At 49.5% G+C, this 21,635-nt stretch overlaps 1 protein-coding gene across 1 annotated transcript in view; it reads right to left on the reverse strand.

The window, feature by feature from the left end:
* Window positions 1-21,635, reverse strand: part of ACAP3 (ArfGAP with coiled-coil, ankyrin repeat and PH domains 3) — a 54,210-nt gene that overhangs the window by 7,633 nt on the left and 24,942 nt on the right. Inside the window, exons 2-10 of the mRNA XM_082070123.1 lie at window positions 16,908-16,965; window positions 13,846-13,965; window positions 13,307-13,360; window positions 8,576-8,634; window positions 8,104-8,287; window positions 7,636-7,680; window positions 7,149-7,244; window positions 6,977-7,051; window positions 709-854 (exon numbers count right to left, since the gene is read on the reverse strand). Coding sequence (XP_081926249.1) covers window positions 709-854; window positions 6,977-7,051; window positions 7,149-7,244; window positions 7,636-7,680; window positions 8,104-8,287; window positions 8,576-8,634; window positions 13,307-13,360; window positions 13,846-13,965; window positions 16,908-16,965 — 837 coding nt within the window. The remainder of the gene's footprint in view (window positions 1-708; window positions 855-6,976; window positions 7,052-7,148; window positions 7,245-7,635; window positions 7,681-8,103; window positions 8,288-8,575; window positions 8,635-13,306; window positions 13,361-13,845; window positions 13,966-16,907; window positions 16,966-21,635) is intronic.

Raw genomic sequence — 21,635 nt, forward strand, 5'->3', positions numbered from 1 at the left:
CGATCCCAAGGGAAGCTAAAAACACAAATATCGAGCGAGGCCAGATACATGAAACCTTTGCTTCCACTTTCCTGAGGTCTCTGGCAGCTGTGCAGGCTCCTGACTGGTGCCTGGTGTTCCCAGTGACCCACCAGATGAAATATTCATCAGTTATTAAGAGCAGGGTCACTGCACAGAAAGCCATTTCTCAGCTCCCAGCTGCACAGCTGATATTTCCACTCTCACACATCTCCCTGTCCAAAAATAGACAGGTTTGATACTCATGGCATGTCCTGCTTCACAGAACGAAGCATTATTATTTTCCTGTTTAAAAACAATTATCACATACATAAACTATGCAGCATCTACCTCTTTTACTGAGTAATGTACCTCTCCAACACAATAGAGACCTGCAAACAGGAGGCTTTGTGAGCTCAGCACCAGCTAGATGTGGCCTCACCGGCGCTGAGTACAGATTAAGGATCACCTCCCTCCACCTGCAAGCAAAATGCTCCTAAAATTAATGCCTCTATGTGCAGAAACTATCAAACCAACCTCATTTCAACTATTTTAACTATTTAGCTTTTAACTACTTAGCTCGGAATCCTTCCAGCGATGACAACGGTTGCTAAGATCTCACCACAAGTGAAATGTGTCACTGTGCAGGCACTATGAGCTGTGTTCGGAGTCTGAGAGCAAAGATCAAACGCAAGATGAGTTATTACTCACCGATTCCATGTTTTGAAAGCGTTGCTGGCTCTCTTGAAAAGGTAGCCTTCCATCACCACTCCATTCGGGGCATCGACGTTAAACTCCACCTTTGAGTCATCGTAAGAAAAGTCCTGGAAAAGAAAGAGACTGAGATTCCAGCACGACTGTGCTCTGCGGGACCCAGGTACAGATAAGCCTAATGGAAACATCGCTAATTAAAAACCCTCTATGTCAAAATCCTAAGGTTCAGGCAGAGCTGTCTGTCCTCACTGTGAATAGCAGATGCAAATTGTCCGCATTCCAGTACGCTTATCTGTCCCTATTGTTTGCAGGAAAGTATTGTCCGTGCTGTATTTCCCCCCTCTGGTAGCTGATAAGGAGAAAGGCAGGTAGCTTATCATCGTGAGGGCTAACAATTCCCAATATTTGGGGCAGCCTGCAATGGGAAATAAAGCCATAGAGGTGCTTTTCACTGGTCAAATGAGTTACTATAGCGATGCCGCTGCCACCTCTCTGCTCTGCAAAGGGCCAGGGCCAGAACAAACCCCAACCCTTCCACACAAGGAAAACAGGCACGATAATTTCCAGAGGGGAAGACTTATCAATTCCATTTTCATTAGCCATCATCATGTGCCACCTCCAATCTGCGCTCACTCAGGTCTCTATGCTACCAGTCAGGGTGGGTTTGTCAGGTTTGGCACTGATTCATCAGACAGATCCCATGGGTTCTGGCAGCTGGGGAGCAAGACAGAGCAGAGGGAACAGCAGCTGCCCTCCCAGAACACAGGACCCCCTCCCCAGGCGACGCTCTGCGCTCTTCCCAAGAGAAACTAGGTCATGAAACCCAACAATCCTCCCCTCTAACCTGGGGAACTAAGGCGCATTGTCTTTTTTTGCACGCCGATTCCACTCTAATGATGCATTCTACCCACGCCTTCCTCTCTCCTGAGCACAAATATTTCTCCCTGTACCACTTGGTTCAAAGACACAGCGGTGAAAACAGCCCCATTAAGTTAAGTGCCTGTCCTAGCTCAGCACACCAAGGCCCTGGTGATGCTGCGTTGCCAGGCAACGTGCACTTCACTCTCATTAGGATGAGTTATTTTCATGTTCAGAGATGCAAGCTTGCCTGGGAGGTGTCATCATAAGAATAATACTGATAGAGAAGGAGGAGATCTAATGGGACAGGACTGAGTCATTCCTTGGAAAGACAGCATGATGCCCAATTAGACACGAGGAACTGCTCTAAGGCAACCCAATTAAGAGAGGACTGCTCAGTCCAGCATTTTCCTGCCGTAAGAGGGTGAATCCCATGGGGTCCTCTTCTGCAGATGTCTTCCATGTGCACGCTGCAAACAAAGCCTAGAGGGAATTTTCCTCTATCTCGTAGATGTTTGAACGCGTGATTTTTGTAGAGCTGCTCCTAAAGTGACAATTCGGTACATTTGATGAGAATCTGCACTGTTTCATCATAAATAATGCAAACATCCAAAAATCCGGACTTTGCTCAAAACCCTTCTGAGCGCATCTTAAAAACGAGCACTTAGCTGTGCCTCACTTTGTGGAAGAGGCAAAAACAAGAGGGAGAGTCTAAATATAATATCCCGATTTCTTCGGCTGTCCTTATATAATCACGCAGTGTGAGAGTAAGGAGGATATACTGGTGATGAGTGCAGGAGGAACAGATGGGCCACATGCGTCACTCGAGTAAATCCACTAAAAAGCAGTGGAGTCAAGCCAGGTGTGAATTTAACCTCATTGAGACTATTTTATTACAACTTTCCACAAGCCGAGCGGCTCCAGCAGAACAGCTGCGGACATGTGGAGTTTGTTCCTCGCCTCTGAAAGAACTCTGACCTGCACCAAGGGAAAATTAAACACAAAACACCAAGACTAAGACTACAGAGAAGCAACCACGAGGATGTCCAAACGTAGAAACACATTGTAGGAAAGAATGGCTTGTGTTGGTATTCATTTGAAGGTGTTTCTCTTCCTTGTTCTCTCTTTGGTCAATGAAACAACCCCAGGCCAAATTCTGCTCATATTTCTGCTGGCGTAATTCCTATATGAACAGAACTACAGCAAGGCAGCTGAGGGCAGAACAACTCGACCAGAGCTGTATACATGAGATTATAATGCATTATATTAATAGACTATGTTTAACGAATCCTTCCCATCATTGCAATGTATACAGAGTAGAAAAGTCTGCTCTAAATAGGTTTGCGCTGATTTATTAAGTCCTCATTTAGCACCTCGTTGTCGCTGTGATGTGAAAAAATGTTTGACATGGAAAAGCTTCCCTTGGATGGGGATCCGAACGGCTCTGGCTCCACGTGCACGTGCAGCGGGTAGTGACAGCAGGGACGCGTCGGATCACACATGGGTGAAATCAATCGGACGTCTTCCGAAAAAAGAGACCAGTTCAATGACACCAGCCCCGCTGTCCCCTCCCCTCCGAGTTCACACACGGGAACCAGTTTTCCTTTAGAAACACCATTTCAGGGGTTTCCATGGGCGCACACGGATCCCGCTGAAGCAACAATGAAGTCACGCGTTCCAAGGGGCACGTCCATCGGGATGTGAAAAGGGACGCTCATGCGGGCGGTTTCAAACCAGCAAATGGGAAGTAAACCCCACAAAGACTCATGAAAAAAGAACCAAAACAAATTTAAAACCCCAAAAAACAGCCCTGTTTGAAGGTTATCGCATGGCCCGCACCGTCAAAACTCCCCTGCCCATCTCCACACGGCGTGCACAGGAAGGATTGGAAGAGTTCGGCCTCTGCAGTGCCAAACGAGCATTTCGTGCAGAGAAAATGGCTGATAAAATTAAATAAACCTCCAGCTTCAGTGAACAGACTTAATATGAAACATGAAGGTGCCCCCAGATCAGCCTGGAGCCCTGGGGGTGGGAGTCCAAGCAAGGAGCCCTGCCCAAGAGCATCCCCATGGAAACCTTGTTTACAGGGTCACTCCTGTCCCCAGGGGCACAGCACCCGGCTGGGACAGACAGAACCTTCCTCTGAAACACCCAGACTTCCTTACAATTATTTAAAATACGATCACAATACGATTTAAAATACGATCACAAAGGCCATGGCATTACTCCCTCAATGTGTAAATCCAACGTGGAAATAATGATACTTATCCTTTTCTGCACAATGTTTTCATTCTTACTGATGGAAAACACTATCAAAACGAGGCAACCGTGACCAGTGAATCATTTCAGTCCAGCTGGTTTTAGATATTCAGAGAAACGTATCTTACTGCCAAACCTCCGTGTTAGTTTATTTTCAATCAATACCATTTAGGATAAGCAACACCACCTGCGATACATGCCTTCCCTCATAGGGGACAAAGGCTTTCATCCAAAAGTGCCCTCTTAAGCAACCAGTGATGCTCAGTGTTGAACAATAATATTATGTACACTCTAACAACATTATGTATACATCCATATATTGAAAAGAATTCCTGGAGGTGAGTTAAAAAATGTATGCGACTAGTTTGGATATTTGAATCTAAAGAGTGTAATTCAGATGAATATTCACATTCCCTAAAGATACACACACCCCCTTCCGCACAAACACCGGTGCACGCACATTCTGTTCGCTTCTGGTGCCTGAATATATTTCAAGCTTTCCTTTTTCTGGCTATTTTTACCGCTGTGTATACACTGTGTACAGTCCCAGACCCTCAGAGGCAGATGGAATTTGGAGGAGGACTCCCCCAGCTACACTCCGCTCTGTGCTGACAGCTTTCATTCAATTCCGGCCAAATCCCATTTACAGACCTTTTGTTTCTTGCGTCTCCTAATGCCAAACGATGCCCTTGCTCTGCAGCTTGTCAGCAGATGATGCGCAGAGAATCTGTGCCCTGCCCCAGAGCTTTTCCAACCCACAAACAGCACCCAGCGCAGCTGCTCTCCTGCACTAATAAAGCCGAGCTTGCTTTGGGGTCACATCAGCAAGCGAGGTCCTAAAGGTACAACCCTTGTTTCCCCCCCAAGGAAAAGCACCCTCTGAACTTTCTCCCCACGTCAACCCAACCCTGCGGGAGTTTCCTTACCAGGAGGTACTCGAGCCTGCCGAAAATCTTCATGCTGCTGCTGCAAGGGAGGGTTTTTTTGCTGCTCCTGCCTAGAGAGCAGCTGCGTGTCCTCCCTCTCTAGAGCAGCATCTCTGCCGAGCACCGTGGGCTGGCGGGGAAGGAGGGATTTGTTCTTCAAGCCCTTTCTCCTTTACCCCTCCTACTCCTTTTTGGGAAGCTGTAAGCTCTGCCCTTGGCTCCTGTCAAAGCAAGGGGCACTAGGGAAGGAAGATCCGCTGGCCCCTGGGGACCACCTGCTCCCCCCCTCCTCCTGCTCCTATTCACAGGCAATCAGCTTAGAGCAAGGGCTAATTACCATACAGCTGTCAGGGAGGCACAGAAGGGAGCGGGAGAAACCAGGCAACAAAGTTGACAGGAGGATGCTCACCGAATGCCTCCCTGACCTTAACAGAGCCGGGCTTATCTGCCTTCAGCAGGGTTTGCGTCCCCTGGTTTCCCGGAGCAAAGCTGGGCTTTGGTGGGTAATTCCAGCCACGGAAATCGGGGTGTTGAAGCGCCATATGGCCCCTGGTTTGTTATCTACCAGCTGGAGTAAATGAGGCAGAGAGCTCTGCCTTGGCACTCTGTCCTCCCTTGCCGGGCAAACCAAGCACAATTCCTTCTCCCACTATTCCACGCTGAGGAATAGATATGAGGCTGCAAATGATTGTTTTTAAATAGCCCTGTTCTTCCACTTTCAGAGAATTGTCAGTTTTGTTGCGGCAGAAGGATTCAGGAAGGTCAAGATCCTCAAGGTTTACACATTACTATTTCCCTATTCATTTTGCATTGGAAAACAAACCTCTAGGCCTGTGTGTTCCAGTGTTATATTCCCCCAAAATTTTCTCCAGCCTGCACCAAGTCTCTGTGCATCCATCTGAAGTGACTGAGCACATAGAGACATCCAAACCCATTACATGTGCACTCTACACAGCCCGAAGAAAAGCCGCCGCAGCCTTGGCGCTGAAGCTCTCCTCTCTCTTTGCACAACAGGAGGATAACTCAATTTTTATGAGCGGCAATAAACATTTGAGACTCTTCCTTTCCTCTTGCCGATCTTATTGGAACTCTTTTTGTATCAGTGAGAATTATTTTGAAGAGATCAGAGGGTATTCTGCGCTCAGCATGAAGACATTATTCACATATGTCCTGTGCTCCCTTGCTCCATGGCAAAGGGAGGAGCAGCACTGACTCAGAGCAGCTGAATAACAGTCAAATAACATCTCCGGGCAGGAAGCTTTAAATCATAAATTGCAGCAGGGATGTTCAGCTCTCTTACAAGCGTATGCACGCAGAGCCACAGCTCTATGCATATGTGTCCTGATGAAGAGTAATTGCTCTTTCTCCCGCTTTCGAACCTGCCCTCTGCTTCACTCCCTGAGAGTCCACTGAGAGTCCACGTACAGAGATTGAACTGAGATGCGCTGGAGAGAGATTTTCCATGTTCCCTGGAATGAAGTCATCACTCCAGCAGAGTCCCGGGGGAACCGAGAGCTCACAAATGCATTCCCCCCTCCCTCCGAACACTTCACCAAGGGAGCACATGCACAGGGAGTGTCCGTCATTAGCTTTCCAATCTGGTTACGTCTCCATTTCATGGGTTATGCCATTTTTGAGAGAGGAAACAACAGCCACTTAAAGATTCCTCCTGGTGAGCAGTATTGATCCACACAAGTGCCTGCCAGATACAGACTCCTTAGCGATTCCTACCCATTAACAGCTATTTCTATATGAAATCCCCTCGTACTGTGCCCAAAGTGCGTCCCAAGCAGAGGGAACCAAAATCTTACTTTAGCACAGGGCTGAAAACAACTTTGGTGAGGATTAAACCAAACTCACTTGAAACTGGGCTTTAAAATGACATCGCCAGTGTCCAGGTTACAGCACTAATGCTATGGGAAGGTTTCTTTGTTTTGCTTTCAAAGGCAGGGCTTAGTAAATACCAGCAAAATGCTGATTTGGAGAAAGGAAGATGTCAGAAGAATTACACGTGGGTACTCACCTGCAGGAGGGTCTGCAGGGGCAGGTCAGCAATCCGTGAACAGAAGGAAAAGGAAAATAAAATGAAATTAGTCCATGTCCCTTCCAACCCAAACTATTCCAGGATTCTACGATCAGATGGCAGTTGCCATTGTGACCCGGACAGCAGCACTGATGGAGAGAAGCGATGCTCTGCACCAAGCTGCAGCCCCGGGACTCACCCTTTGCTGGATCATGGCGTGTTTGTGCTCCATCTCCCTCTTCTCCACCGCAGAATCGATCACCAGCTGGTCCAGCTAAAGGCAGGGAGGAGAACACCGGGTACCAAAGTCAGGAAGGAGGTTTATGAGGTTTCTGAGGCAGGTTGAGTCAACCAGCCCCCGTGTCCCTCACCTCTGTGGCTAGTTTCTTCATGTAGGGATCCAGTTCGTGGAGAAGGCTGTAGCCCTGCTGGAAGAAGGTGTACTGGGCGTGCATGAAGGACAGCATCTGCGGAGGGAAACGACAGCAAGGTCACAGCAAGCTCTGGGACAAAGCAAAAAGTCCTTATCCCTTAGTACCTACAAACAAGTCTCTTTGAGGTCTAACCCTTTCCCTTCACAGAGCAACTGATCCACGTCCCTCTTCTCCTCTCACAAACCCTTCCATGCTGCCACGTAACCCGTTATGAGCACAAAGCAGCATCCTTCACCCCTCCAAGTCCCCTCCAGCTCCAGCCTGTGGATTATCCCACTGGTCCTTTATTCTCCCCTCTCGTTTGCATACGCAGACAGAATCACCAGGGCAGACCAATAAGTCGGTTTGTCTGCCCATGCAGCCTGCAATGGAGAGGGCTGCCCTTCATTGGGTCACCAAAAAACAGAAAACAGAGAGCCCTTACCGCATCCAGGATCTCAAACTTCTTCTTGGCCTGCAGGACGTTGATCTGTGAAGGGATCAAGACAAGACTCTCAGCATCAGCAGCATTAAGCGGTCTGGCACAGAGATTAAGCATCAACTCGCTGCAATAGCCCCAGCAGCAAACCACAAACTATTCACGGACAGTTCCACAAAGTGTGTTTCTGAAAAGGCTGGTGAGACCCAAACGCAACAGAAAGGGAAACATGTTCTGCAAGATTTGAAAGGTGCAATAGATCCACCAAGCAGGGTCTGTCTCTCTACAGGCTGGGGAGAAAATGTCCAACGGATTAGTACTCCAGTACCTTTCTGAATGTAGCTGTGAGACCCTACTTGCCCCCTCTCGTCCCTCGACTTCTTCATTCCCTAGAGCAGATTATTCAGCACTTTGTGGGTGATGTTTTGCTCTACACTGGGAAACACAGTCAGAGCTGGGGGCGCAGACACTGACCTGTAACACGTAGTCCAGCGCCAGGTGCCGGAAACACTTTCTGGTGATGGTCAAGGTGCCCGTTGCCTCCTCCACTTCGTGTGGCTTGTGCCGCGGCGCCTGGGCGTTCTTCACCAGCGAGATCTCCATGTCCTCTCGTACCTTGTCAAACTGCTTCTTGGTTTCCTTGAACTTCCGGACGTCACTGGAACACAAAGAGGATGAGATGATGGGAATTGTCATTACAAAGCAGCCAGAATAGCGGTGATAGCAGCAGAGCAGGGACAGATGCAGCCAGGTACACTGTGATCACTCATTTATTAACATTTGCTTTCGGAAATACATGATCCACAATATGAACTTTTGAAGTAGCATTTACATCTAGAGGCACGAGCAGTTGTGTGGAGGTTGTGGTTCTGTTTGCAGTGCACACAGGGCAGGTGCGATGGAAGCTCAAGAAGCTGAAGACCAAAGTGAGAAGACAAGTACTCACTCTTTCACAAAATTGTGCAGCTGCTGCCGGACTGACCTCTGGGCCTGGTCAAACAGGATCTGAAGGAAAAGAGAACAAAAGGAAAATCAAATATTCTTGCAACATGGAAACACTGAGGTGTCAGAAGATCCATGAGTGCTCTCCAGGACCTTCAGTGTGAGGGACTCAGCAGCTCCAGGGCTTGGTGGTGTCCATTACTTGATGGCTGTCATAATGGATATAAGTTTCCTGCAGCCGCAGCACTCCCTATGAATGCAGAATTTGGACGCTGCAGGTTCCACAGCCTGTGCCAGGGCTCCGAATATCACAGAGAGACCTGTCCCACCCACAGACCTTCAGGAGAGGAGGGTTTGCACCAGTCGCCTTTATAGACCCCACTTTGTCTGGAATTTCTCGTTTTGCCAGAGGAGGGCACTGTCACCTCAGGAGATGGGAACCACCTGAGGGTCCATCACAGCCAGACACACGCTCATGAACATGGTGAGAGGTCCAAACGTATGGTGTAAACGGCCTTAGTTCCTACAAGTCTTCTACGTTTTACTCTCCTGTCTGTTCCGTCCCAAGCTCATCAGTCTACACCCCGTCTCCCGGCTTTTTCCAAGAGGCAGGAAAAGTCACCTTAGGGCATTTACAAAGCAAAAGGGCCGGCATTGCCCAAAGCAGCAGCTTTTTGTGGGAAGTGGTGGCTTAGCCTGGTCTTGCCGCCAGGTGCCCACCGAGCCGCTCTCACTGCCCCTCAGCAGCAAGACAATGGCAGAAAATAAGATTAAAAAGCTCCAGTGTTGAGATTCATCCAGGGAGGTCACTCACCAGCTACCACCATGAGCAAAACAGACTTCACTTGGGGAAGATCCATCTAATTCATTGCCAATTAAAAATGGAGGATGGTGACATACAAGAACAGAACTGAAGCACAATGCGCATTCCCAGCCTGAGACCATGATCTCGCCAGGCGCTGCAGAGATCTGACAAGTGATACCCACTCCAAGGGGGTCACCGAGCTTCAACCTTCCCATGCCCCATAGTAAATCTACCAGCAAAACCACTCTGGTTTGTTCCTGACGCCTCCTCCCCGTGCCAGGCGACGCCTGCAGACACAGATGTCCTCCCTGCCCAACACCTCCCACGAGGAGATGAGCAAAGTCACGCTTCTGACACTCCGCAGGTGCAGAACGCAAAGCACCCTGTGCACAAGCAGCAGCGCTGGCTGCAGAGCCCCAAACGCATTCACTGTGTGCGCCGCTGCAGCCAGGGACAAGGCAAGAAACACGCCAGGACCAGCTGAGCACGAACGGCCCCTAAACACCAACAGATGCAAAGCAAAGGGGGAAAGAAAGCAAACCCCAAGACCACCCAAGCTTTGTGTTTTTACCAATGTAAATTATTTACTGCTCTTGGCATCCGCTCGCTCTCTCCAAGAGGCATTGGCCTAAAGCTTTTCCCATGGAGCAGCTTCCCCAAGTGATGCTCGGCTCACGTTGCCGCACGGGAACGGGCAAGCAGCAGGAAAACCACCTGGTCCCACCTGCAGCCGGGACGCTCCCATCACTGGTTTCCACCAGGATGACACATTTGCTGAGGACCAGGGAAAGGAAAAGACAGTGTTGTGTCGTACGCACAACTGCAGGCAAATACTCTGGGGCACTCCAAGGAAGAACGGATTCCAGGGTACAGAAAAATCAAACATCACTGGATACCAGGTAATTAATACGCTTTTCCTGCCAGCAGCATCTCTGCTGAGAAGCATCCTGTGCTACCAGCGCTACTTTTATTGCTTCTTCATTAATTTTGCCAGGCAAGATCCCCAAGTGGGTCCCTCCATTCAATTTTCAACAGAAAATAAATAGAGCTTTAAGCGCTAGAGCTTCAAATGTAAAATCATCCCTTGGCTTTTTCTCCTTTCCCAGACATACTTGGAACAAATCACTTGTTTTAAGATTTTTCCAGGCCAAATATCACCCCACCCTTTCTCTCAGCTTCCACCAGGACACAAGAAGTCCAGCCCATGACTCACACACATCTGTGCCTGAGGAGGGTCAGCAAGAAAGGAGCTCACACAGCTCACCCGACAGCAGCAAAAGGCCGGATCCTACAATTCCCTTTCCCACCACGGACTTCCGAGGAAACAGGACAAATCCAAACCTGCATTTGACACGCGGCTTAGGCATTTCATGCCCCAACTCCCTCCTCCTTGCCCCCGAACTCCAGCACTACCCTCCACCCGCGACATCTGCCGCCTGCCTCCCTGACTCATCACAGCCTGGGTGGCTTTTCTTCTCGTCAGCGGGAAACGCTCCCCGGCTTGCTCAGCACGGCTAAATCCCCCCTGCAAGCTGCCGCTGCTGCTGGAGGATCCCAGTGACGCAGCCGCCGTGATTTATGGCAGCCGGCAACGCTCGGGACTTAATGGAGCTCAACACGGCGCTGTCTGGAGTGGTACTGATGAGAAGCCTCCGCGCCCTAATTCCAAACACTGCGTAAAGCCAATAGCCCGTAATTATCAGGCACCACTCTAGAACTGGCAGCAGTGTTATGCTCCTTTATCTGTGGGAATAGCTTGTTACGCTCATGTACTTAATTACACCGATGAGACGCTGTAAAAAGAAAGTTGTTTTCTCACACAGAACAGTCTGGTGGATCGCTACACCTTCCAGCCCGTTTTAGGGAGGGTGCGAAGGAGGGAGGCAAGCGCAGGTTTGGGAGCTGACAGCACAGCATCTCTCTGCAGACAAGCACAGAAGAGCTTGGCAAGCCGCAGTCAGAATTTATCCACTCCAGCTGGCTCTGTGAGGAGCAGGGATCGCAGGGGACGCCCCGGAGCAAAATTCCAGCTCATGCCACTCAGGCTCGTGTGAAAGGACACGGGTGAGCGTTGCGGAAAGGATGCTGCAAGGCGCCAGCATCCCTGCCAGCCACCCGCTGCTCACACAGCCGCTGGAAACGCGGTCCCTGCCACGGATCGTGGGGCGTGCACATGGACCCTCAGCCCATGGGGTGATGGGATCCAGCATCCCGCGGGCTCAGAGAACAGCAGCGGTGCCTCCAGAGGTCAGCATCGTATCACCAGTCGGAAGCTCTTTTTCAAACCACCGAGCATCCGTTTCTGAAGGGAACATCCTAGGAAGCCAGTTTCCCAAGACGTTGCTCATCTTCTACATTCAAGCGGGTTTTAAGCTTGGATTCTGCTGAACTAGAATCAGGACATCTCCGGGCCCAGTGCTCTAGCAATAGAACTACAGAACAAGCTTTTCCAACCCATTTTTTTGGAATATTTCCTCTTCTTTTTAACTTGTTCCAGTTGTACATACTGTCCTGGCTACACTCCTAGAGCGAGCACTGACAACTGCTTCATAGCTGAGATCCTCAGACGCGGACAAGCCAAGATACACATCCATACACACGCACACAAAGGAGACAGCAGAAGGCACTAAAAATAACTCCGTTAATTGAATAGCCATCCGAGAGGGCTCAAATGCTGCAGTCATCATTCCACAGCCATTTCCCAGCGAGGGACTCACACTGCTGGGCACCAGGGGAGGAGGATGCTCTCCAAAGGCCGGGGGGAGGGAGCATTTAAGCACGTTTTTCCCTTGTCCCTGCAGTTGGTGGTAGGGAAATGCTGTTTTTCGCAAGCCCTGAGTCACAGGCAGCGGGAGCTCAGCCCTGTGAACAGGGTGGGGTGGCTGGGAAGGGCTGGACCACATCAGCTGGGGATGCGACAGCTCTGGGAAGGGTCCTCCTGCTTTATGAGTTGGCCGAGGCAGCGCAGCCCCAGAGGTGCCACATCTGGCGGCGAGCGGGACGCAGGGGAAGCCGCACAGCTGGCGCAGCGGCGCTTGCAGACGGAATTGTGCAATTCCAGAGGTTTCTGGCCGGGGCTGCTCCCTCACAGCTGGGCTGCACGTACTCCTCAGCATTGGTTTTCAGAGGGAATTTGAGCAGCATCAGAAAAATCAGGGTTGGATTTTCTCTGCTTGACTCAAACACGGCTTTTCTCTGCTTCTCGCACTGGTTCATTCACTCTCTCCCCACCAACAGGTGTTTACTGTTCCCAAACTCTAACAGTCCCAGGAGAGCTACGTGTGTACAACCTCTTTTCCTTGTCATTTTTTTGACTGGGAAACAGCCTCCTTACCTGCTTCATGAAATAATTAAATGGACGCGATGCAGCTTCTTCTGCAGCTGCACGTGGTTAACCCGCATCCCAAAAGCGAGCATCGTGCCTAATGTATTTTGACAGGGGCATCGCGGTATAAAAGTGGGTCAGTCCAGTGCTGACACCCTGAAGCTTCCTTCTCTTTAAAACACTTGTGCTTTAAGCTCCTACTGAGTTACAGACTTAAAATTGCGAGTCTGGCATGAAGCCACCAAGCATGAAGCACCTTTCTCTTGTACAAGGGTTTGCAGGTGCTGTGGTTGGGTGCTAGGGACGGAGAAAGGGCAGATTCTAACTCCTGGGGCTCTGTTAGCGAGATACAGTAGCATTAATATGTCCCGTGACACCCTTAAACATAGAGCTACACACACCCTGTGGACTTTGCTCCCAGTTTGATCCATTCACAGATCTGCTGGTCTCCTAATGTCACCAATTTGAACGCCAGGCTTCGGAGTGTATTCCTTCCACAGACCCCACCTTTGCACAGCGTCAAGTAAGCCAAACACCATCGATCAGCGCCTTGAGAAAGACGTTGCCATCCGCCCCCAGAACGACAAGAGGAAGCGGCATCTTACCATGTGATAGTTGATCATTTCCTGCAGACTGTCTCCAAATTTGTCCAGGCACTCCTGCAAAACAAGGCGAAGAGAACAGGTGGTGAATAGAAGCAGCTGCTCTTCCTACCCAGGGGTTCAACATCTGCGACAGACCCTCATGAAGCCACTGAAGAGCCACCCCGTGTTTCAAAAATATCTGACATTGAAGCCACAGGCTCCCTGTCCTTTCCAGTTCAGTGCTAAAATCCACATCAGTACTCGCTTGTGTAGGCTGGTTACCTGCGTTTCCTAAATAACTGATGCTTACTGACCTAGATTCCAACCACCTTGCCAGCACTGTGGCTTCTTAAAAGTCCAGTTCTCTCTGCAAATAATGAATCTCGCTCTGACCTTTCAGCATCGCATTATCAGATGGTCTCCAAAAATAAAATCTCACACTAAATAGCTACCTATACTGTATAAGGGTCTTGGGTAATATGGTCCATTCACAGCATCGGCAAACTTAACACTCCCCAGCCCTCGCTGTGTCCCATCCTCCATGCCGGGGGGTGACTTACCGAAATCATCTCATCCTTCTTGCACTGCTGCGACAAGTCCCGGACCCCGCTGACGAAGTGCTTGTTGGTGGTGATGTAGGCTTTGCCCGCTTCGATCATCCCGCTGCATAGCTTCACCAGCTGCGCGAGGAGAGGGGGGTGAGCGCCTGATTTCACCCGTGCCAGCACCGCGACGCCGTTCACCTTCCCGGTGCGGATGCACCGGGAACCCCGATTGCACGTGGCAGAACCGGGGATGCTGCCGGCATTTTGCTTGTCCCTTAAGAATGATAATTCCAGGCTGTCCCCTGGGGACAAATGAATCAGGGCAGCCCATTTTTTATTTTTTTCCATTTTTTTTTCCTCTATCCTGAAGTATCAGGGCTGCAATAAAAGGAACCTGATCACAGATTGATGGGGGGCAGGTAAACTCCCGTGTGCTGGGTGGAATGTCTAGAATCTCTCTGCTGGGAATGTGCTGCTCCCTGGGACCGCCGAGGCTCTGAGCCCAGCTCTGTGTGCTCGTGGAGACTTGTGTTGCTCTTACCTTGGACTAAAGGGGAGCCAGAATTGAGCCGCCGCATGGTTTTATATCATATTTTCCTTAAAGCAGCTGACAAGGGCTGTTTAAGCCACGTCTGTGTGCAGCCCATGAAAATCCATGTTCCCTCGCACGCAGTTTAAACCATCGCGATTGCACATTAACTATGAATCAACTCCCACAGTTCTGCAGCCCAAGGAAACTTTGCTGGTGCATGCGAGGGACCACAGCACCTATCTCTGGGCTGTCTGCGGCTCAGAACAGCCTGATGGACCTGGACAGAGCTTTGTTCCGAGAAACATGAACAACTTCCAGCGACCTACACGTGCTCCGATTCCCATCGCCAGCCTTGGTGACGTTACCTGGAACGTGCAGCAAAACGGGGCGGCTTCCTCACTTGGGAATGCGTTTGCTGCAGCACAGGCACACATCTCCAGAAGCCTTACTCATTTCTGATCATTTCACAGCTGCAGGGAACATTCCCAGACTTCCAAGCCACACAAAACTGCCTTAGCATGCCTGGAACTGGAGCGTTAGCTTCGCCAGAACTGCTGGCCATCGGCCTATCTCCTTTCAGCCAAGCTCCTTGTAGAAGGTTACACCAAACAACTTAAGATAAGTCCATAAACCAAAAGCCCAAGAGTAACATCTGGCCACTGAGCACAATTTTTAAACTGGTTGCTTCTTTAAATCATTGCTGTTCTAGGCTTTTTAACTAAGTGAAGAACTTTAGCTGCCGATAACAAGACTTGGAACTGAAGTTTTCCATTCTCAAAATCCAGGAGTTTTTTAGGGATATGAATCTTACTAATGACAAATGGCATTAGGAATCTTTCCTGGTCAACCGGCCTCACCTACATGCTGGGAACGAGCAGCTCTCCAGTTTGGGTTGATGCTGAAGCCCCACTGACACACGGTACCCGGGTGTGGGGCTTAGTGCTTGTTCTATTTATGCAGCCACAAGGCTTTGGGGTCCAATCTACATGCATATTGCAGAACAAGCTTCCTTGCCTCTGTCTGCTGTTGTGTAAAAATATATCTGAATGTATAAATATATATATAGTCACATGTGGTATATCTGTGTATACATAGTATGTACAGTCTTTGCTCTTTCACACTCAGATCCTCTCCTGTCCGTGCAATTTGACAGATCAGCATTGGATTCTAGCTGACTCGTACTATCGCATCCAAGCCCGGAGGAAAAAGAAAAGCAAACAGATGCAGTTCCTGTGACATCTGGAGCCCAGACACACACTCGGGGTTTGGACAGATCCTCTGGAAAGGAAACGCAGCCTATTCTGCAACGTGGCGGTTTCTAGCGCAGTCTGTGCGAACACCCGTGGCCAGGGCTGTGTTACAAGTGCCTGAGTCCATCCAGCCCCAAGGGGAGCGAGAGGGACAGAAGGGAAGAAATCTCTTTGTAACAGCAATCAAGCCCAAACGGATTTGAGCTCCTTTGGGTGAAGACTGCAGTAAAACAATAGTCTCGTGCAACGAAGCACTGAAAAATAAGAAGCTGAGATTCCTGAACAACTCTTGCACTTCCAAGCCATTCTCATTGCTCCGACACACCAAGTCATGTAACCACAGAGGGCACCGACAGCATCAGAGAGAGTTTCACTCCATTTTTCAGCTTTAGAGCCTTAGCTTGGAGGAAAACAGATAACCTAAATCCCTCTCCAGCTTTCGCCAGACTAGTTAGCTTGTGTAGATAACTATTTCAAGCAGCTTGACGAGGAAATAGGTTTTATAGGACACAGCTTTGCCTAGGGCTTGTGACTTCAACAAAGCCCATTTCTCCATCAGATGCGGGAGTTTCATCCCTTGCAAGCTTTGGGAAACCTCGCAGAGAAAAAGCCAACGGCCCTTCCAGCTCCTCTCCTTCATTTCTCTTTGTTCTCGTTTAGAAACAACTTGGCTGATGCCTCAGACATCAGGAGGAGTGGAGGTGGAAGAGCCACCTTCCATCATAAAGCTTCTGACTTAGACTCGAGCTGCCAACTGGACATAAAGAATCACCGGAATAAACGCAAACTGGCCAAGGCGGTGCCTGCGAGGGTATTTCCAGTGGAGATTACAGGTGTGGCGCACAGCTGGGCTGAACATCAGGCAGGGGCCACCAGCATCAATCTGGTCCCTTGGGCACCTGCAAGTGTCTCCTGGGTTCCCTGATCCGATATGGTGGTGGCCAAGCTGTGCAGCTTAACGTCACAGGCAAGACAGAGAACAGGGGAAAGGGACAGCACCAAAATAACTTGTCACAGCAGGAGGAGCAGCGTCAATCCCTGAGACCCAGGACCAGAACAAGGTCATCACGCAGCATTAGGAGCCCAAGTCTGGACCTCCTGTCCCCTGGCAGTCACACAGGAGCCCTGATGGGCACCTGTCAGCAGAGGGAGACATGGTCCTGTTGACAAGCCCCGTGTTTTATACGTTGTTTTTCTGACGGGTTCATTTTCGGAGGAGGTTGGCGGGGTCATATTCCGAAGCAGAAACTCATCAGTCCCTCTTCAAACCATCACGCTAAGCTGCCCCGTCTTACCTTGTCAAGCTTTGCCTCTATCTCCACAACATCTGTTTCCACTTCATCAATGGTCGCCCTGCAATGACAACAGCAAGAAGAAGTGATTAATGGACTGCTTGTAATGACTGGGGAAGAAGCTGGGAAGTCCCAGATGAGTAAAGATCAGAGCGACCAAGGTACAAGTACTGGTGGTGATCAGAGGGATTCGTCCTTCCCACTCCTACTCCTACGTAAGACTTAATTACTTGACAGAAGGATCACACCTCATCAGGAATGAATTGCACAGGGCTGGGAAAAGAGGTGGAGATTATCCTGCCTTCTGTCAGTGTCACGGAGAAATTCGGGTGTGCTGTGGTACTAACACACAGAATAATCACGTAGTGGCCTTGTTCTGATTCTGCATGTGATGTTGTTAATTGGTAGTAACGCTAAGTGGAACAGAAATAACCATTGTTACACCTGAGCAATCCATTCACATCAGGCACAGTGCCTCCAAAACCCATTTTATAGCCTAATAACTGTGCCCAAAGCACAGCCACATGGCAAATGATGTCCTTTGAACCTCAAGCAGAAAGACATCTCGGTCCTTTTGTCATTGAACCCTATAAGTCTCTTTCCCACACGCGGGGCTTTGCTTGCATAGGGATAAATCTGCTCGGTGATTATCGGATCTGTTTTCTTTCCACGTCACCGGACAGATGTGGCAGTCGGAGGCTGTTAGAATCCAGCTGCAAAGGTCACCGGGCCTCCCTCGCAAAGCGGAATATTAACATGACATCAGCCATGTGCGAGCGGCATTCCCAGACCCGGCCGTGCGGAATGAAGTGACACAGTTTGGGGCCGGAGTCCAGCGCTGTAGACCTGAGAGCGTTCCTATGCAGAGCTGGACGACGTCCACACGGGGAAAGCTGTTTCCTTAAAAACCACACACCTGGAGATGTGGTAAACCTCACGCACCAGGGGTACGCATCCCAAATTTCACCGCGAGGAGCTCCTTAAGTTTGTGGGCTCGTAATTTAAAAGGTTGGTTCCTGAAATACACACTCAGGCTTTAAAAAATCCAGCACTGAACACGAGCCAGCTGAAGGAGCACAGGGGAGAGACGTGACTTAGAGACACAGGAATCAATACCGATAGCTCAGCAAAACGAGAGGACACTCACAACCCCGATTTAAGAAGAAAGCCCAAAAGGTGACAAAGCTGGGGTCTAAATCTATATTTCTGCCACCAGCACGGTACTTGTACGTATGTTATGGCCACCTTCAGCACAAACGAGCATTTCAAAGCTTTGCAATAGTCTCAGTGCTCCTCATAAGCTTCAAAAGCGCCAACTTGCACATGCTGGGGAAAGATGTAAAGATTTAAGACACGGATTCAGCGGATTCTCCCAGCCCTCGGGAACCCAGGCAGGAATGGAATCTCCCTCACCCCCGCATCAGCTGGACCGAAAATGAAATCCCAGCGACTCATTCTCAAAGTACAAACCCCCCATGCCCAGGGCTCTGGCCGCCATCGATCCGCTACCGGCTCTTTGAAAACACAGCCAAAAAAATAACCTTCTTTCTCTCTAATAATGCGGTGCTCAAGCTTTACTGCAACGCATACAGCTGCCCTACACGAATGGCAGCCCGGCTGTGCCAGGGGCAAAGCTTTTGCAAGAAAAGGAATAATTAAAGAGCTTCTTTTAGGCAAACTTTTTTTCTTGCAGCTATTTTTGTTCGCCGGGTTTGGAAGTCGTGTGCCTTCATGCATTGCACTCTTACTGCCAGATTCAATCTTTCCGCTTGGTTTCTTCGTGCTCCTGATAGCCGGACATAATAACCAGCTAAAAAAAGAGAGCTGGGATTTCTGGGGATGCTTTTCATTTCAGGAAAGCGACAGCAGCCATTGCTAAACCTGCAGACACCGGCGGCTGCCGTAGCAAGGAGGTCGAGCACCAAATTTCCTGCCAGGAGGTGGAGAGAGCATCTATAATTTACTCCCCATTTTTATCACAGCCTAAGAAAAGGCGCTGATATATTTGGACTCTGTGTGGAGGACGAAGACATTTTGGGTCTGGTATCCACTCGGGTATGAATATAACTGACCGTGGCTAGGAGAGCATGAAACTTGAGCTTTATATTTGGTGTACAGACTTGATATAAAAAGGTTCCAAGCGTGTGGTTTCAAGGACAGCGATCTCAGGGACCTGTTCAGCTCCAGGACTGTAATGGAGTTCCAGCTTCATTGCAGGAAGCAAAGGTGAAGATTTTTCCATCCTTTCCATTGCAAACCTGGTGAGCTAAAAGCCATGTGAGATCCCTCTTGTCAGGCTCCGCTTCACAGGACAGAACCAATATGTGCTCCAGAGAGGGAGAAGGCTTTGGGAAAGAGATTATACCAGATTCTTTAACACCTGATTTCCCATTCTTCAAGGGTACAACATGCCTAAGTCCATCCCTAGGCTTTTGGGGTTCAAAATGTCCTTATGCTGCCCAGTGATGCAGTTGCAGAGCCCATGGATCACGCTTCCCCGGAGAAATACCAGGTTTCAGTGCAACTACTTACAAACACTAGGCTAAATTCTCCACCAATGTTATTCCCAAATTTAAATCCTCCCACTGTTCCACCAGCGCGTCGCAGATAAAAGGCAAAACTCTCGCAGTTACACAAGCGAGCCGAGAACCTGGACTAACTCCATGGGGATGAGTAATGCCACCCCAGCACCTCCACCGCTCCATCCCACCGGGGTACAGGAGTGAGATGAAAAGGCAGATATGATGTCTATAGAATCTATATGCTTGCCATGTCCACAGCTCTCGTGATTTCTGTCGCCAACTGAAACCCGCGGGCAGAGGCAGCAGCTGCGGTGGGTGCATGGGGAGGATGCTGGAGGCATCTGGCTGGGAAACCAAGTGCTTCTGACAGGAGGGAATTGAATCCCGTCACCCAAAAACGCAACGTCCCGATCGCTGGGCAGCGAAAAGCCGTGTATCGATGTCCTGGCCGGGTGCCCTTGGCGCTTCCTGGTGCTGTGCTTTTCCTGCTAATGCTTTTCCAGGCCTTGGGCTATTTCTGCCATGAGGGGAGAGAAAACAATCCACAATCTGCTGGTTGAGCTCATCCGCTCGGCGTGCAGCGCAAAGCAGAGCCCTTCCAACTGGAGACATGAGGCTTGAACCTCCTTGCTCAGAGAAATCAGCAATTCCCAAGAGTCCAGAGGGTTTTGCATTGTCAGTTTTCCTTTGTCCTTTAAAGAAGCCATTCAGAAGCATGGTTTGTATGTGACAAAAATCTTCCCGGAAGCATTTTTACATCCCATGGGGACAGGAATAATAAGCTACACTGCTGCCAGAGAACGGGGTCTGCGGGAAGAACACATCTGCCTCTCCCCTCCAGTGACCTGACCCTCCAAACGCCCATCGATGGGCCCAGCCAAGCACCAAGAGAATCATCGCCCGCATCTCTAAAGGGATCAAGGCAAGAAAGCGCCCCTGGCAAACGGATGCAGGAATCACATCGCTGGCATCACTCCAAGCTCGGGCTGAATGTCACCGTGTGGGTGCCCAGATATGCGGTTCATAAGCTGTGCCTGGGGTGCAGTTAGGAGGACAGAGCTGGCAGAGGAGGATGGACAAAACCAGAGGGGCAATGACATCCTGACTGACGGGCACCGGGCCACCACAAGGCCCTTTTTTTAGTTAGACTGTCATTAATCACCATTTGCTTCTGACTCTGCTGAGTAATAGCCCTAAAAAACCAGATGGTTTATGACGAGTGGAGCAACGAGCAGGTCTAACAAAGCTGTTATTAGCTGCCACGTAAGGCACCTCTTTAGCCTTGACTTCCCCATTGCTAAATTGATAAACATTTGCTTTGCAGTAGCACTGTGAGTGATTAATCCATGTTTGGCAAACTCCAGGGATCCTCAGGTGACAAGCTGACTACAGCAAAGATCAGTCACATATTCGACTAGTAAACCTCAGCATTAAGCAGTATCATGTCATTAGCCAGCTTAGACGTGATCAGCAGACATTGCTCTGTCTGCATTCTTCTCATTTCTTTTTCTCCATGTTTTTTTGTGAACCGAGTGCCCTTCACACAAACACACACGTGTTCTACACGAGGGCAAGCATGGCAGAAATCCAGCAGCAAACCAGCTATTAAAATGTAATAAAAAGACCTAAAAATGCTTGGTTACCTCTGGCAACTCCACAAAGAAGAGAAACAAAAGAACACAAAATGTCACGCGAATTATTAGCTGCTATAATAGCAACTACTTACACTTGCAGCTGTTAAAGCAACTCACAAAGCTGACTTAAACACGCTCTTATTTTTCTTTGGGAAGCGCATTTAGTTTTCGTCACTTTTCCGGCAGGGAAACTGAGGCACAAAAATACAAAGACTGAGATTTATTTTCCATATCGAAGTTTGGAAAAACACAGGGCTATTTTCTGCGTGCAGATTACAGGTTGTTGAACTGGTCAAGTATAGAATCACAGCAGGGTTTGGGTTGGAAGTGACCTTCAAAGCTCACCCAGTCCAAGCCCAAGTAAAGAGCTCCCAAGCCGCCTGTGTTGCTGTGCATAAAACTCTCCCCCAGCTGGAGAGGAGACGCGCAGCCCTTGCACTCTGAAAACAGCCCAACCTGCAGCCAGCTGTTCCCAGCTGTTCCCAGCTGTTGGCTCGGATGCAGGCAGGCTCGCTCGGGTTCAAACCTTGCCTTGGATGAGTTGTACATGAAACAGGAGCATGGCATCCGAAGTT

Source organism: Streptopelia decaocto (assembly GCF_964273445.1).
Source record: "Streptopelia decaocto genome assembly, chromosome: 20".
Lineage (NCBI taxonomy): Eukaryota > Metazoa > Chordata > Aves > Columbiformes > Columbidae > Streptopelia > Streptopelia decaocto.